The sequence below is a fragment of the Sinocyclocheilus grahami genome, unplaced genomic scaffold (genome assembly GCF_001515645.1).
Source record: "Sinocyclocheilus grahami isolate Dianchi unplaced genomic scaffold, SAMN03320097.WGS_v1.1 scaffold223.1, whole genome shotgun sequence".
NCBI lineage: Eukaryota > Metazoa > Chordata > Actinopteri > Cypriniformes > Cyprinidae > Sinocyclocheilus > Sinocyclocheilus grahami.
In genome coordinates, this window is record NW_015505402.1 from 1,890,451 (window position 1) to 1,908,018 (window position 17,568).

Sequence of the window (17,568 nt, forward strand, 5' to 3'; positions counted from 1 at the left end):
ATATATATATGTGTGTGTGTGTGTGTGTGTGTGTGTGTGTGTGTGTGTCTGTGTGTGATTTTTATACTGTAATTTTTATATATTTAAAAATAAATTATATATATGTAATTTTTATACTGTAATAGTTATATAATATTTTTAAAAAATAAATGATATTTTTAGTAATATTTTTATATTCATATTGCTCAGTTCATAACAAGTGCAGCCCTCCTCCCAGTAGGCAATGCTAATTGTATGTATGCCAGTAGAGGGCAATCTTCACCACTGTCACTGATGTAATTATCTTTTTGTCCACAGGAGGTCACCAGTGACCAGCCAACCCACGGTTCCCCCAGCAACGCTCTCAGGTGTGTTTACTGTACTGTAACTTAGTCACTGGTGAGCTTTCTATCTCCCACACAGTGTCTCTCACATTACGCATACACTTCCTCTTGTAGGCACTGTTGCCAGTAAAATGCATTACAGCATCAGAAATAGTGAAGCCATATGGGAAACAGGTCTGGAACCTAACCAGATGCTTTAACTAGCCAAATAACAGCCCTCAGCCGCTAGTTCAGATTAGGAACTCCAAAGCAAATCAGCAGTGAAGGTGCACCACATGTTGAACTTTTCTAAATAAATTAGTTATGATAAAATAAGTAGTTATACAGTTATATATATAAATATAACTTCAACTCGAGCTCTCATCAGATCTTCTTATATACATTACATGGCCAAAAGTATGTAGATACTCCCTTCTATTGGGCAGGTTGCGTATTGCAGTAATTTATGTAAGGACAAGTCATAATGCTATACGCTACAATGACATTCTAAAGAATTGTGTGCTTATGACTTATGTTCTTATATTATAGTGCAACATTAATTATGTGCACAAAATGAGGTCCGAAATAGAAATGGTTTAATAAGTCTGGTGTAGAACGAGACAGCCCATAGCCCAATTATGGGATAGATTGGACCTCGCTGAGTGCATTTACATACCTGTCCTTAACTCGATTATGCTTCATAAGCCGTTAAACCATTAAACCCGTTAAACCAATTTTTCTTTGTCGTTAATGGCTTAAGCATGAGCCAATCAAACAGGTACATTTTTGCCCATTACCCCAATTTCAACTTGCATCCAAACACCATAACCTGCGTTCTTTTGGCTTATTGAAGTGTACTTGTCTGACAGTGTGACAGGAAAGTGTTCTTACTGTGGATTGAGCACATCCGGCCTGAGCAAACAATTCAGTTTGGGGAGGAGAAAACATATTGTGCACCCCAAATCTTTTTTTTTACCCAAGTAATTATAAAATGTGGTCTCATCTCATGCAGCCTAAGTAGAAGTGGCACAGTCAAAATGCTGCATCTGTAGAAACTGCACGAAAGGAGAATATGAGTCCAAGTTTCCTGCTTACATTTTGCAATATTCAGTATTCAGTTTTGCGTTATGCAATAACTCACATAATAAATGGAATACTCAGTCAGAGACAAGCTTGATTAGGTTTTGATGTCAATAACAGGGAATAACCTGATTTTTTTTTTAATGTCTTGTAAACATGGTTTTCTTTTACTGCCAGGTTATTGGTTTGCATGTAAACTGAGATCAGAAGTTAGACACTGATGAACCTGGCTTGTTGTTCTAATTCATCCTAAATGTTCACTGAGGTTCTTTGATATTTTTATAAGTTTATAAATCAGTTTATATCACATGATTTTGGCAAGTTAACAGCCATAGACTTCTTCCTATAATTCTCTTTTTCCTCTGGTTTGAAAAAATATGATTATTCATTCTTATGAGGGAAAGGCTCTATTATTTATGAGGCATTTGATCTCTCCATATGAAGTTCTTGAAATATTCATGCTTGGAATTTTTTTCTATGAAGACATCACTCAGACAATTCTTTACTTCCTCCTGTCAGGAAACAACATCCCCACTGTTCACAAACGGGGTTCTCGCTGTGTCCCACAGTCAGCATTAAATGCATATGACAGTAATGTCGTGATGTGGAGCTGATTGCTGTGTCTTATGTCCTGTGCAGATGAGACATACCAGCAGCTGGCTCGGGAGACTCTGGAGGAACTTGACTGGTGTTTGGACCAGCTGGAGACCATTCAGACCCACCGCTCTGTTAGCGAAATGGCTTCCAACAAGGTGTTTCTTCAATCACTTGCTGTTGCATTTGTGCTGCCTAGTTTTGTTTCTGTAGAACAGGGGTGTCCAAACCTGTTCCTGAGGGCCACTGTCCTGCGGAGTTTAGCTTCAACCCTAATTAAACACACCTGAACCATCTAATCAAGGTCTTCAGATGCACTAGAATCTTCCAGGCAAGTGAGTTGGAGCTGGTTGGAACTTAAACTTGCAGGATGTAGAACTTTCTTCCTCTCTCTGTCTCACCTTCTCAAAGGCACTTTTGTGTACACAGCCTATTACACTATGATACCCATTACACTATGATAAGTCTCCCATTCATTGTTTATAATTTCCTTTACATTTTACAAAATACTTAACATGACAAATTCGATTTCAACAAGAAGCGGTTTCAAGATCTCCCATTCTGTGGATTATCACGCATGAAGGACAATATGTGTATGCGGAGAAAAATTCTTGAGCAGGTTGTGTGCCAGTTTGTCTGATATGGTCCCGCCTGAGTGATGTTCTTCAATGTATTTTTAATTATCATCCGTAAACACTGATAAAAAAAGCTTTTGCATGAAACTCTGCCAGCCTTGTCCTACACAATGCTCTGGTTTGAGAAGTGTAGGAGAGATGGAGAGAGAGGGAGAAAATAGGGGGTTTGTGGATAAGGAGGACATGAGGGAAGGGAGGAGGGGGCTGCAGTTTGGTCCTGATGCCAGTGTTTCTGCTGTAACCTTCGTTGCTATCGAGCTGCAGCAAGGTCTACCCTGCCAGTTTAACCATTGGCTCTTCACTGTGGCCATGAGGCATGTGATTTAGATGCTGGCCAATGAAAAATCGGTTGCTCTCTTCCATAGCTTGCCTGCTTAAAGAGACAGTACCATGAAGACTTTGGATGTGCCGTTTTTGTATGGTTGTGTCCATGCACCATAATACGGGCTTTTTGTGTTTTGCTATATACCTGATAAGACAGATGTCAGTATGAGAAGTAAGCAGCATTTGTGTGTGAATGGAAGATCTCTTGGATGATTGAGGCAGAGCTTGTATGCTGAAGTAGATAACACACATAAACACACATATTCACACCCGTATGCACCAAAGCAGAATCGTTCATGCAGAGATTAGTGTAAATACTAAAGCCTAGATTCCCTCCCCTCCTTTTTGTCAGACTATTCAATACATCTCTCTCTCACACACGCACACACACACGTACAGACGTTTCTCCATTTTTCCACACTCTAACATGCCGTCTGCCGCACATGCGCTCTCAGGGTGCGTGCACACGTACACACGCCACTAGCACACACACCCAAGCACCCGCCTCCTGCCTCAGCAGCTGATTAGCTTGCGAGATCTGTCTACAGCATCCAGGGAAACAGAGCGAGAGGCAGAGCATCAGCTGAGCTGCATCGGCGAGTCTGATGCCGCATGTGGATTAAACAGCGGGGCTGCTGAAGAGAACTGCATTGTGCTGAGAGGACTGTTATTGTGCTCCATGGACTGTGCGCTCTGAACTCGCTGGGAACGCTGGGCCCGGGTCCTGGAGCTCTGCGGTGGGGGAGGGGAGTCGATGCAGGGACAGAGAGAAAGGATGTTTTTCCAGACCACTGCTCTTTTGTAGTTTGACTTTTGACTAAAGGCCCCATCTCTTTTGGTGTTTCTGTGTCTCCTCGTTTCTGTCGTCCTTTCTGTCTCCTTTCATCTGTTTCCTTCTGTTACCTGTGTTGTTGTTTCCCTTCCTTCTCCTGTCATCCCTCAGTCAGTCACCGTTAGCTATTTGCTCATCTTCATCTTTCTCCCTATCTCCCGTAATTCCTCTGTCCCCTTTCCGTCCGCATCCTCTCTGTGTCCTTCAGACGGTCCCGTCTCTTTGAATCTCCATCTTTGTCCATTCCACTCTTTGCTGCTCTCTCCCCCTTCTGTTGGATCGGGGTCAGCTCTACTCAGCTGCTGGGATGAGATGTAGTCCCTTTGGCCTGTGGATCTGGGCGGCTCCTAGCGGGCCGTTCACAGGGGACACTTGCCTGCAGATCGCTGTGGAGCCTGCTTGGTGGTTTTCAGGAGGGCCTGGTTTTCGTACTGCTTACCGCATGTAGAGAGACAGTGTTAGCGAGTGCTCGCTGCTGGATTTTCACCACCGCTTGCTCCCTGCCTCTTGGGGGCAGCCGTCACTCTGGAGCATCCCGGCCTGTTAGGCTGTGGCCTCTCTGCCCACACCCTGACCACGCCCACATGTCGCTGGGGCACCCGCCGTGCTTCGGCCCCTGTGCACTTCCGCGCCTCTTGCCTTTGCCAGCGGTCCACGCCATCTGTCACCCTCAGCATGGGTGTAGTGGAGGCCATTGACCCGTCACCCTCTTCATGCCCCTCACCTGTACCTGGAGGCTACCGGCTGGCCCACTCCTCCAGCTACAGCCCCCTGCAGGGGAGAGGAGGGTCAGAGCTGGAGCTCGGGGCAGCTGCTGATGGGGTGCTGGATGGGGGTGGTGAGGACACCGAGCGTAGAACCCCCTTCATGGATCTATTCTGTGAGACCTGCTCCAAACCCTGGCTGATTGGCTGGTGGGACCAGGTAGGGCCAGCATGAACAGAAAAATGTCACTAAATATCTGTTAGCAAACAGTTGGTCAGATCCCAGGGGTAAGGCTGTTTGTTCAGCAGAGTGATAAATAGAAATGTGGAGATGTAACTAGGACAGGGTAAAAAGAAAAGTTGCTTAGGTGATGGAGCTCTATTGCTTCTGGAACAGACTACATGTGATAAGACTGATGTTTGTTGCATGTTGGGTGCATCCAAATTTGTACCAGTCTCCATACCTCAAGTGTGATTTTAAACCCGAGCTCTGAACTTATGCACTTATTCAGTGTCACTTTGAGAGGCAGGGAGAAAATGGCTCCCGCTGTAGCTCTTGGCTTATGTTGTTTCCGTGCCTAGAGATGGACAGAACCTGTACAGTGGGCTTGTGTCTAAGGATGTCTCAACCCCATTCTTACCACTTCCTCCCTCCTTCCCTTAAGCCTTCTCTCCATTGCTCTGTCTCAGGCTGGCCTGGGAACTGGCTTCATTGGTTAATATTTTGTAGTGTAGAACTAGCTTTTTTCTGCATAGTCCCTTCATCCAAGATTTGTGTACTGTTGGAAGGTTTGATATGGATATTGATGATATTGAAATGTGGCTGTTTGTGTCCCAATGTTTTTAATTCTATCTGACAACAACAAACCTTAAATTGATCATGGGCTGAACTAAAGGTTTGTTGTTGCCAGATACAATTTAAAACATTGGGACACAATTAGTGACTCTCCCACATTTCCACATCTTGGGCTAGGACGCTTTCTCTGGTTAACTGTTGAATGTCAAATATGTTTCATCTATGTTGCTTATTGGACCTGTTAACATTAGCCCATTAAAATGCAGAAGTATAATTTTTTTTAAATAATTTTATTATTACTATTTAAAGTGGTTTATTAATTAATTCAGTGTCTTAAAAAAATTGGTACAACCACAATACATTTACCTTCAAAGATTTAAATGTAAATAAATATGCTGTTGCCATTTTTTGTCCGCACCTTATCAAACTCAACCATCAATCTCAGTCTTGGTAAATAAAGGCAACAGATACTATCAGACTCCCCTAGTAACATCTATTTGTATTCATGTTGTCTGATTTCCTTTCCACATGATCTGGTATCATCTTGGTCCTCCAGAGGATGCATGCTAAAAACAGTTGGCACTCTGTGAATGTTTTAATAATGACTCAGCACAGTACAAACAGAGCCTTGGTACAGTATGTAATATGCACTTGCACAGGAAAGTTGATTTTGTAAATGAATCTTTATGTAAACTCACAGCTTGACTGTGTGAGATAGATAGACATTATGTATTGATCCCTGAGGGAAAATTCAGGAAGATTCAGGTTTACAGTGAGTGGGTTGATAGCTGTGACAGAAAATTGGCTTGGACTTATATAAAAATTACACTTAACATTGATTTGTATTTCTCTTATTGTGTTGTTGATTAGAAATTGTGCATTATGTGTGTCTTTAAAATCATTATATTTTGCTTGCTAAAGATGTTTTAACAACAATGATGATGCATGTAATAGAAATGCATTTGCATATGTCTGATACACGCACATCCATGTAATATAGGAAGGGAATTACATGCAGACCATGAAAGAGAAAGAATAGAAACACAATCAATGGAAAAATATGACTGCAGAGGGTGATTATATAGCATTAGAAAAATAGAGAGAATGTGGAGTACGGAAATAAAGACAGACAGGAAACGAAAATGTGGGCTTAGAGAGAGATAAAGACAGAATGGAGGAGAGCGGGAGATGGAGAGTGATACAGAGAGTGTTGACCTTGGAGGAGGTCAGAGACAGACACCTGCCTACTCTCTCAGATTGTCACCCAACCCATCGCCTCGCTCCCTTCATGCTGCAGGAGGGACTGTGAGGAGGCAGTTGCTAAGGAAACCTGCTGGTTTCCATGGAGATTGTAATGTGTGAAAGACCAGTCAGTGGGACAGACCAGGGGTCTTATCGGAGTCTTGCTGTGTGACTGTGTACTTGTGTTGTGTTATCTGTTGAACTTGCACAATTTCATTCATTTAAAGCACAAATTTGGTTCTTATACAAAGACGTTACAAAGACGTTTCTCCTCCTATTTGATAGAGCAATGGTTTGCAGAGATTTAAGAAAACTACTCCTCAATGCTCTCCCCCGATGACCAACACTTAATTAGATTTTAATTAAAAACAAGCCCTTCCTCTAACCATACAATGTTAAAGCTATAACATTAGAAATGCCTTAGGTTTATTTGCATTTAAATATCTGCACACTGTATAAGTACAAACTGCATATGACTTTGCAGTACCAAAACCATGGGATTTTTAGGTGACATTCAGACATTTTCAATATACGTCTTATCTCTATCTGCAAAAAGCAAGAGTAAACATCTGAATAATACAGAAAAAGTACGTTTTAAAGTCACCCAAAAATGAAAATTTTGTCATAATTTACTCACCATCATTTTGAAAAATGTTTCTGTCTGCACAATGAAAGTCAGTGGGGTCCAGTGTTGTTTGGAACCCAATTTTCTTCTTATTCAATTTTTATTTATTTATTTTTGGGTGAACTATCCATTTAATACAATGTATTTGACATCTTATCATGTAATAACATATACGTAGTGTCTGTTTATCATACTAGTTTCTTATCAGATAGATTGAATTTTTTATTTTTCTGCATTGTTACCATCTGCTGTGTACTTATGACTCTCTCCTTTTCCCTGTTTATCTATCCCCATCTTTCCCTTTTCTGATCTCTAGTTCAAGAGGATGTTAAACAGGGAACTCTCTCATCTGTCTGAGATGAGCCGCTCGGGGAATCAGGTGTCTGAATACATCTCCACTACCTTCCTAGGTGAGTGCGCACGCTCTGCTCTGTACTTCTATTTTCAGAAGCGCAAAACCTTAGTTTCAACATTGCCGTATGTTTTACTGGAGTACATTTTACTGCTCTGAAACACTCTATGCTTACTGATTTGAAATTAGCTGTCATCTGTTAAACGTTCATGCATTGGTTGTGTCTCAGACAAACAGAATGAGGTGGAGATTCCCTCTCCTACACTCCGGGAGCAAGAAAAACCAATGTCTCACATCAGTGGTGTCAAGAAGCTTACACATAGCTCGAGCCTCACTAGCGCAGCCCTGCCCCGCTTCGGGGTAAAAACCGAGCAGGAGGACGCACTGGCCAGGGTACAGGCACAATGCATACATACTCTATCTCAGAACTTTTCCAACACCCAATCCTGCACCATTACTACTAGTTATTGGTATAAAAAAGTCAGTTTGCCAAATGGATTTGATGATTTAATTTACTCTATCTTTACAGGAGCTGAATGACTTAAACAAGTGGGGCCTTAATATCTTCCATGTGGCTGAGTACTCCAATAACAGACCTCTAAGTTGCACGATGTTTGCTATCTTCCAGGTGTGTGGTCATTGGTTTTTGCTATAAATGTTCCTGTTGTTCTGTACTTTTGAAATATGTCAGATGCAACGATGTCTATGTGGTTTTTGTATGCTCGTTACTAGGGGTGGGTAAAAATATAGATTTTCCAATTATCTCAGTTTGAGCAGTCACAATATCGATTCATAAAATCCCCAAATCAATCTTTTACTCATTGCCTATTTTCAGTGGCTGTGTGGAAATGTGCTTGCACTTCCTGTCCTGCACACACCACTGTGCTCTGCTGAATTAACTCCCTCAACTACATCGTTTTTCATTTTTAAAACGTATATTTCCGTAATGTTTGAGTATCAGTGTTCCCCTCTGAGTTCATGCAGTCTGTTTTGAATGTGATGCAATAAAAAAACAAAACAAAACAAAAACGTAATAAGCATTAGCAGAGAAATAATTTCCTTAATACTGTATGTAAGCATAACTGATATTACAACTGAAATGTATCCAGCTGAATTGAATAAAATCAAACTGATACTAGAATCAAAATAAGAACTTATGAATCTGAATCTAACCGAATCAGGAAATCTGTATTGATACCCAGCAATACTAGTTATAACAGCAAACCTTATATTGATTCATGATAGTTTGTTTTACTTCCACTATTTATGTTCTGTCAACGAACTGCAATGCGTTACAGGAAAGGGATCTATTAAAGACATTTCGGATCCCAGTGGACACATTTATCACCTATGTGATGACACTGGAAGACCACTATCATGCCAACGTGGCCTATCATAACAGCCTGCATGCCGCTGATGTCACACAGTCAACACATGTGCTGCTCTCCACACCGGCACTGGACGTGAGTATGCCAGCATGGGACAGCCAGTGCCCATTCAAAAGCAAAAAGCTTCATAATCTGAAATCAGATTTGAAAGTCAGCACTGACACTTCACATAATGACCATCATACTACGGCATCTTCCCACCAGGCCGTTTTCACTGATCTTGAAATCCTGGCTGCATTGTTCGCTGCTGCCATTCATGATGTAGACCACCCTGGAGTTTCCAACCAGTTCCTCATCAACACCAGTAAGTACATTGTAAAAATAATGATGATGGCATCTTGAGAACTGGTTAACAGCAGTACAAATCATAGGCATAATTTGTTAGTCTGTTAGTCAGCTAGATAATTATAGGGGTGGGGGAAAAATCAATTCACATACGAATTGTGATTCTATCTTCTGGCGATTCACATCGATCCAAAAATTTCAAAAATCGATTTTCTAAAGTGTTACATTTCTTTAACTTTGCTGCACTGTCAAAAGTTATTGACACATTAGTGTTATTAATCACAGTAAGTTGCAAAAGGACTCAATGCAGCACTCGCACTGACAGACACACAGCTGAAGTGCGAGCACAAATTCTGCCTCTCAGAGGCATGCAATCCTGAATTCGGTTCTCTTTCACAGCTTATTGCGCTTAAATGGTCAAATACACACATAATTATGTCAAAATGCAAATTGTATGGAGTATTCACATAAACACAGTCTATTATGTCATATGTGAATGTGAACACTATATTAGATCTGCGCATTTATTCTTAAAGTGTAAGCAGCCTAATAAACTGTTGCCATCTGTTACATTAATGTTCATTTAAAATAAATAAATAAAAACAAAATCATTCACTGCTTTTGACTAAATCACTTTTGTATCTTTATTATGAATCAATTTATATGTTATTCATACAGGGACGACTATACAGTGTTTTATTTTTACATTTGATTATTCAATTCTCGTTTAATTTCGTATAATTTTTCTATTATATTTGCATTTGCAAAAGTTTTTATTTTTGTATTAAGGAATTTTATTTATGTACTAAATATTTTATTACAGATGACTTCTAGTTATGTGTGTAATGATTGCAGTCAGCTTAAATGGCGTTTGTTTTAAAATACTGGGTTGACTAAAATAGGAAGAAAAAAACAATATATTTCAAGGTTTACATTTAATTCAGTGAGCTTTTTTCTTCAAGACCTATTAAACTGTTTAAAAAATATATAAACTCTGTACTGCAGTCAAATAGGAAAAGTGACACAAAACAGTCAACTAAAATCAAATCTATGCATAAATCAAATCAAAATTTGATTCAAAATCGGAATTGATTTTTAATCAAATAATGACTTCACGAATCAATTTGAATTGAGGTAAGATTCCCACCCCTAGATAATTATATTGGTAATCAGGTTTGCCATGGTATGCAATAAAATGGGTTATGAGTGAAGATACCAGTAGTAAAATGTATATTGTTTAAAGGTGAAAATATTAGTTTTACTTGACAAAAAATATAAAAACAATATCCTAATTAATAAAATAGCCTTAAACAATGTGTAGTTGCCAGTACGTCAAGCTTTCAGTCTTGCTGCCTCTCAAGTGTATAGGTACTTTTTACACAAGAAGCGCGTTCAACGTGTTTGCCATGCTGTTGCTATGGTAACAAACCGTAAACATGCTTGTTATTGTGAATGAAAATATACTGCATCTGAGGCTATCTCTAAATATTAGGAAAAAACGGGCAAAATCAGCAACAGCGTCCTCACTTTTTTCTGTAAAGGCCCCAAGAAGACCCTGAAATCTACTAATAGCCTGGCCTGCTCTTTTTCACAGACTCTGAACTGGCATTAATGTACAACGATGAATCTGTACTGGAGAACCACCACCTGGCTGTAGGTTTCAAGCTTCTGCATGAGGAGAACTGTGACATCTTTCAGAACCTCACCAAACGGCAACGGCAGAGTCTGCGCAAGTTGGTCATTGACATGGTTAGACCCTGACTGCACTGCACTGAACCTCAGTACCTTTTTTTGTATTCCTGAGGGTCTACATTGTTATTTCCTGTGTAAATGGAAATAAACACACTTTTATTTCTTTGTCTTCTCAGGTTCTGGCAACAGACATGTCAAAGCATATGAGCTTGCTGGCAGATTTAAAGACAATGGTCGAGACCAAGAAAGTGACAAGTTCAGGTGTGCTGATGCTGGACCATTATAATGACCGAATACAGGTGTGTGTGTCTTTATTGAGCGACAAACCAAAAAACTATGATGAGAGTCTGTAAGCGCATACTAGAAAAAAACATTTTTCACAAGTGTGTATGTGTGTGTGCAGGTCCTGAGGAACATGGTGCACTGTGCTGACCTTAGTAACCCAACCAAGCCCCTGGCAGTGTACAGGCAGTGGACTGAGCGTATTATGGAGGAGTTCTTCCGGCAGGGCGATAAAGAGCGAGAGCGTGGGATGGAAATCAGCCCCATGTGTGACAAACACACTGCGTCCGTAGAAAAGAGTCAGGTACACATATAAACACCCACGCAAACACGTTCTCAACCTTCTCTGACATGAGCTGCTCCTAAATGCTCTCTCTGTATGTCGGGTTTCCTTATTCAGGTGGGATTTATTGATTATATTGTGCATCCCCTGTGGGAGACCTGGGGGGACTTGGTCCACCCTGATGCTCAGGAAATTTTGGACACCCTTGAGGACAACCGGGACTGGTACCAAAGCACTATTCCCCAGAGCCCATCGCCACCGCCTGACGGCCCAGATAATGAGCTTGAATCCTGCACGAACAAATTCCAGTTTGAGCTCACCCTGGAGGGAGAAACAGGACAGGACGGTGCTCCCAGTCATAACCACATAGACAGCCATGGTCAAGAGGCAAAGAAAGAAGATGAGGAGGCGGATGAAGCTGAGGAGGACGAGATAGAAGAAAAAATGGAGGACGGGGAGGAGGTGACAGAGGTCGTGGTTGAGAGGTCGGGACGGAGGCGACTGCAGGTTCAGTCAGTAGTCGAGGAGGAAGACGAGAGACAGTCTGATGAGAGCCCCGTGGAGGAGACGGAGGAGGAGGAGAAATCATCCTCTCCCACCGATGACACATAATACTCGAGATTCAAGGAACAGCTGTCTGGCCCAGGGGGCTAAGTAGGGTCCATCCCTCAAAAACTGTCCCTATTCCGTTCACATAGGACTTTTCTGTTTCTGATAGCTAGACCATGAACAGAATAAGTCTTGTGTACCAATCCAATAAGACATTTGATTTGATTTTTCAAAAAGAGAACAAAATAATATTGATATCAGAGAAGTATTTAACACAGCAACTGTAGATTTCGAGTGCAAGCTGGAGTCCATCCAGCAGCAGCGAGGGTGAGGTTTGATGGCGAAACAGAATCACGGTGAGGTTTGTAAAAGGCCATTACGTGAGTGTAGCACTCTGGAATTTCTACACATACGCATACACACATTCACAGACGTACAAGAATTTTAACCTAAAATAACGATACCACACAGTACAAGCAAACACACGGCTGTGTGTCTGTGTATGTGTTCAGGGGGCTTGGATCTGAAAGGAATCTCTTTGGGAAAAAGCCATCATAAAAAGGAGCATCAGTGTCAATAATCAGTATTTAAAGCATTCGAACAGGGACTTAAATCCTCAGAATTCACATGCTGAGTGAAATCTGAGAGACTTTTTCCAATTTCTGTCATAGAGAGAACACAGTTGCATCTGCCAGGAGAAAATAAGATAACACGTGTTGCCCAGAAGACTGTGGAGGGATGAGTATGTTGGAAATGATTTGCTAGTGGGTCCCACCCCCTCTTACCCTTTACCCAGGAGTGCTACCAGTGCAAGATGGCCGTGTGCCTTTCTGAACCACCAGCTTCAACTCTGGAGCTGTTGTGAAGCAATGCATCGTGGGACAGGAGTGTCTGCTTTTGTCTTCATTTTTGATTGTCTCTTTCTATTTTTAAGCAATCTATCTCCATCGAATATGGTTCGTGCCGGCATGGAGCATTCACATTGTCTTTGTGATAATTCCTGCTCTCATCTGTCAGTCTTCCTCGGTCGCTTTCAATCCAACCGAGCATTTAGGGCCTAGATTAGATTTATCACCGTCACTGCTCACGGACTGCCCTCACTTTCCATGTGAATAATTAATGATAGTCACTTTCTGAGGATAAGCCATGTGACATATGTTTTGCCTTCTTTTTGTTTTGTTTTGTTTTGTTATATCCATTCCTGCCAAATTTGTAAAAGCAACAGTCTCCTCAATTGCAGCACACATTCACACAGACTCTCTCACCTTCACCCACTCATGCTGGTAATACATTCTCTACACCACAACACACTGCATTATGTTTTGCCAAAGGAATGATAAGTTGGAAAAGCCTTGATCGGTGGCTAGAAGAGAGGATGGTGAGAGAAGATGAGGCATATCTCAAAGAGAAAGACGTTGATGGTTAGATAGATGGAAAGACAGATAAAACAATTCACATGCAGCCATATTGAGTTTGATGCTTTTTTGCCTTAATGTCAACTGCAGGGTAGTCATATTGTGGAATAATAAGATGTTGGCATTACATCCCAGATTATTTGTTTCATGTCTATATGCCTTGCTAAATGTCTGTGAATACACAATAGCTCCATCTGGAGGTGTAGGGTATTTTTTCTGCATGGCAAAGTGACTATAATGAAGTACAGACAGAGAAAGCAGGTCATACCATTAAACTAAACTGTCTGTTCCTCTGTCTAACGTATTTCATGTCCAGCATCTTTTAGTGGTGTCTATTTGACTTTTCACCAACGTTTAAAGGGAGAACGAGAGAGATAGAAAGTAAGAATGAGAGTGAGTTCTCAGGTTGATGTTAGATTTGCAATATTGCCTCTCTCAGATTGATTGATTGATTTTTAGTTCAGTTGAATGAACCAATTGTTGCTATATTTTGGGACAGCGTTTGTGAGCATCCCTCTTGAAATACGATGGCAAGCTAGTTTCTGCTGGTCAGTAGCTTAGCTTTACACAAGCCCGTGCCTGTCAGAGCAGAAACTTGAGGTCATTCCAGTACGTATGTGATAACTGTATTTGTCTGTGACAGGATTAGAGGATGTCATGGTATAAGTTTTCATTTGGAGGACCACCGGATGAAAGCCTGAGGTTACACGATCGGTTTGTGCGAACTGATGACATTCCCATATACATTTGCCTGTCTTACCTTAAAATTGCTTTGTTGTGTGGCTTTTTGTTAATGTTGTGAGCACTACGCTAACAAATAATATTTGCCATTTTAACACGACACTGTAGCAATTGTTTCTTATTAAGAAATTATTCAAATTAATTCCTTGCTGCCATTCTTTTTGGATATCAAAAGGAAAAACAAGTGTTTTCTTTGAACAGTTTGTGTACAGTTTTTATTTTTGTATCATTCTGGTTTGATGGTTTGAAAATAATAATAAAAAACTACTATCTAATATAAATAGTAGACAAATCACTGCTTGTTTTGTATATACTGTAATGTTGAATTGTACATTTGAGATCTCTCAGAATCAATCACTGTCACAATGAATCACTTTTAGTTGTAATGAACTGTAGTTGAATTGTGGAATTTCATAAGCACCCTCCACCTTCCCCTTTCTTTCTCCTGTCATCTCCCTGCCATTCATTTGAGGGATTTTAGTCAACCTCTCACCACCTTTAAATGTGAATATTTGAATTGTATTGGAAAACAGACTAATCATTCGTTATTTCTAAAACTTGTCTTTACCAGCACTTTATTTTTTCTGTAGGAAGTTGTTGTGAGATGGCTGATATCAGGGGGAATGGTATAGAGTGTTGTATAGCATGGCACAGGGTAAGCACTTTAAATGGCTCGGTCCAAATGTCATCTCTTTGGTCCTCAATGCCATTTTCTGCTAAAGCACTGAACAACATCAGCTACCCTGTGTCAATAATCTGGACTGTAATGGCTTTTAATAGGGTTTTAAATACTTCTGTGAGGTTAATGACCAAGAAACAGTCAGAAAGATGACGTGGCTTCATCAGAGAACAGTTTTTCTTTGTACTTTGAAGTACAATGTACTTTTACATGCCTCATGAGACTCTCCAATGAAATTTTTCTCTGGGCTTTAAATAATATGTTACTTGTTCACACGTTATGGTAATAATATAAATGAAAAAGAAAACACAGGAAAATGATTGTAATATTTGTACATTATATTGCTGTAATGTGTATAATGTGTCCCAAGTTATTTTATATTATATTATTTTTATGAAAGGTTTTCCTCCGAGAGAACTAAGTTGTCATTTTGTGAATAAAATGCATTTAATAAGCAAACAGCTATATATATAAAAAAGCAAATATTTAAATATATACCAGTATATTTTTTTCTTTCACTGTTCAGTACTGTAAAGTGTGTTGAAAATACAAATAAAGGACGATTTTTTCTAATAATTGCACTATCCTCCATGTGCCATCTCATAACTGATAGATGTAAGCAGGCTGATTTCTGTGTATGATCATTACACACCTCATGACAGCAAACACTGAAAATATTTTGCATCATCTGCTTAGAGAATGAAGTGGTATTTAGCAAAATGGTAGCGTTGAGGCTATTTTGCTCAATGGTGACACTTTACTGACCCCTACATACTGACTTTATTTAGACACAAACGGCTCTGTAAAACACAATTGTTGAATTTAACATTTTTAGTAGCTTAATCATTTATACACTCTGAACCTGTCCTGTATAGGACCTGTGATATTTTTAAATTAAAAAAATCTATATAATTAAGAATAGAATATTCTCACTGTCATCATATTTGAAAAGATTAGAGAGAATATAAAAATGTCTTTAAATTAGAGAAAGGGGGCAGAGTTGGGCACCTTCACTAGAACTTGCATTTCCCTATATGTTTAGCATTGTAAGGTGCTTTTTACAAGAATAAGATGAACATATTGTTTAAATGTTTTGATAATGCTTTGTTTTAAAATGTGCTTATTACATTTGTTACATATGTTAGTAATAAAAGCAAATTATGCATAATTGCAAGCAAGTAAGCAACCAAACCCTAACCCTTGTATAAGGGACTGATCATGTATAGAATAACATCCAGTATTTTCTCTCTCTCACCTGCATATAACTTCCTGTTCCATCCCCATGACCTCCTCTTTTCTTCTTTTGACCTGGCTGCATTAAAGCAAAAATTCAGTAGTCAATTATTCACAGTGTTGTGGAGTAACTAGTTACATAAGTTACGGTATTATGCCATTTAATTACAAAATAAATGTAACTATGATATGTTACAGTTACTGAGAAAAAAATGTGTAATTAAATTATGATATACTATTATAATATTGAAAATGTTAAGGATTACATCTGAATATTTTCACACACATACAGATTTGATTGATTTCTTTCCCAAATTACATTGACTGCTCTGAAATACGAGACACCAATGTTTCAGGGGTTTAGGACACAGAATAGGACACATGCTTATTTGATAACTGTTTTATTTCCTATTTGGGTTTATGCATAGCCTACTTAATTGTTTTTTATTTTTCATTGTTAGATGCCAGTGATTCCTGTCATAGCTATGCAAAGATTTTATTTCAAAAACATTATCATAGCTATTAAACTATATCTTGTTATGATTTTAAATCAGTATTTAACCGCAGAATGATCTCAAAGTAAAAAGAGGTGCTAAAGTCTGATTTTGAGGTGGCTGTGCTTTAAAATTAAATTATTATAATCTTAATTCAAGCAATGAAGGATTTTGAAAGTCTGACAGTTATCAGTGTTGAGTACTACTGTAAGGTTAACCCTACCTGCTTTAAATGTTTCAAAATGATTAACAGTTGAAAACATTCATTAAAAATGTAGAAAAGTAATCAAAAAGCAATCAATTACATTACTTACCCAACACTGATTATTCATCATACAGTGCTGCTTAAACCATTCATAATGCTGTTTGTTTACAAAGCTTCTTTTCGATAGCTATCATTTGTATCAAATTTCAAACCATGCAAAGCTGTTCACAGCACTTTAGACAAAGATACAGTGAAGCTTTGTTTAAAGGTATTGTAATAGCTGCAGTTTTGTTTTTATACAGTCTATGGTTTGTTATAGTCGTGTGGAAATCCAGTTAACAGTGTGATAATCATACGGCCACAGCCAATTTGTCAAAGTTTACTGGCTACTTAGCTACCTGAAGTCCTGAAACTTTAGGTAAAAAAGTCGTCAGATGTAAATTACCAAAGACATTATACATTTAAATCCTTACAAACATTTTTGAACAACTTTTTGTGCCGTAACAAGTTTAGCAGAGCGCGAATAAGTCCGCCTTTCACGCGTCACTTGAACACAAATTGTTTTAATCACAGGCTTTTTAATGAATTGTAACTGTTTACTTGTAATAATATAGGCTAAATATGTTTACAATTATATATGCGTAATAGGATATAATCCTGTCACAGTGTTTGAAGGAGCTGAGTCAGTGTTTAAATGCTGGTGGGACGCTTTTGCTTAAATATATGGTAACTGGTTTATTATTAATCATATTATTGATTTTGTGCAAGAGGTAAAAAAAAAAAAACACATCCGTTTTTTTTAATGACTGCATTACCCACAATGCCGCCTTCCTCCG

General features: G+C 39.3%; 1 protein-coding gene across 1 annotated transcript in view; it reads left to right on the plus strand.

Annotated features, from left to right (window-relative positions):
• The window catches only part of pde4a (phosphodiesterase 4A, cAMP-specific), a 45,546-nt gene extending 30,442 nt beyond the window's left edge, over positions 1 to 15,104 (plus strand). The window contains exons 5-15 of the mRNA XM_016287637.1: positions 298 to 347; positions 2,022 to 2,134; positions 7,451 to 7,544; positions 7,716 to 7,879; positions 8,016 to 8,114; positions 8,785 to 8,949; positions 9,079 to 9,178; positions 10,754 to 10,908; positions 11,028 to 11,150; positions 11,255 to 11,437; positions 11,534 to 15,104. Of these exons, the coding sequence (XP_016143123.1) occupies positions 298 to 347; positions 2,022 to 2,134; positions 7,451 to 7,544; positions 7,716 to 7,879; positions 8,016 to 8,114; positions 8,785 to 8,949; positions 9,079 to 9,178; positions 10,754 to 10,908; positions 11,028 to 11,150; positions 11,255 to 11,437; positions 11,534 to 12,028 (1,741 nt within the window). The 3' untranslated portion in view covers positions 12,029 to 15,104. The remainder of the gene's footprint in view (positions 1 to 297; positions 348 to 2,021; positions 2,135 to 7,450; positions 7,545 to 7,715; positions 7,880 to 8,015; positions 8,115 to 8,784; positions 8,950 to 9,078; positions 9,179 to 10,753; positions 10,909 to 11,027; positions 11,151 to 11,254; positions 11,438 to 11,533) is intronic.
• Positions 15,105 to 17,568: the final 2,464 nt, after the last annotated feature.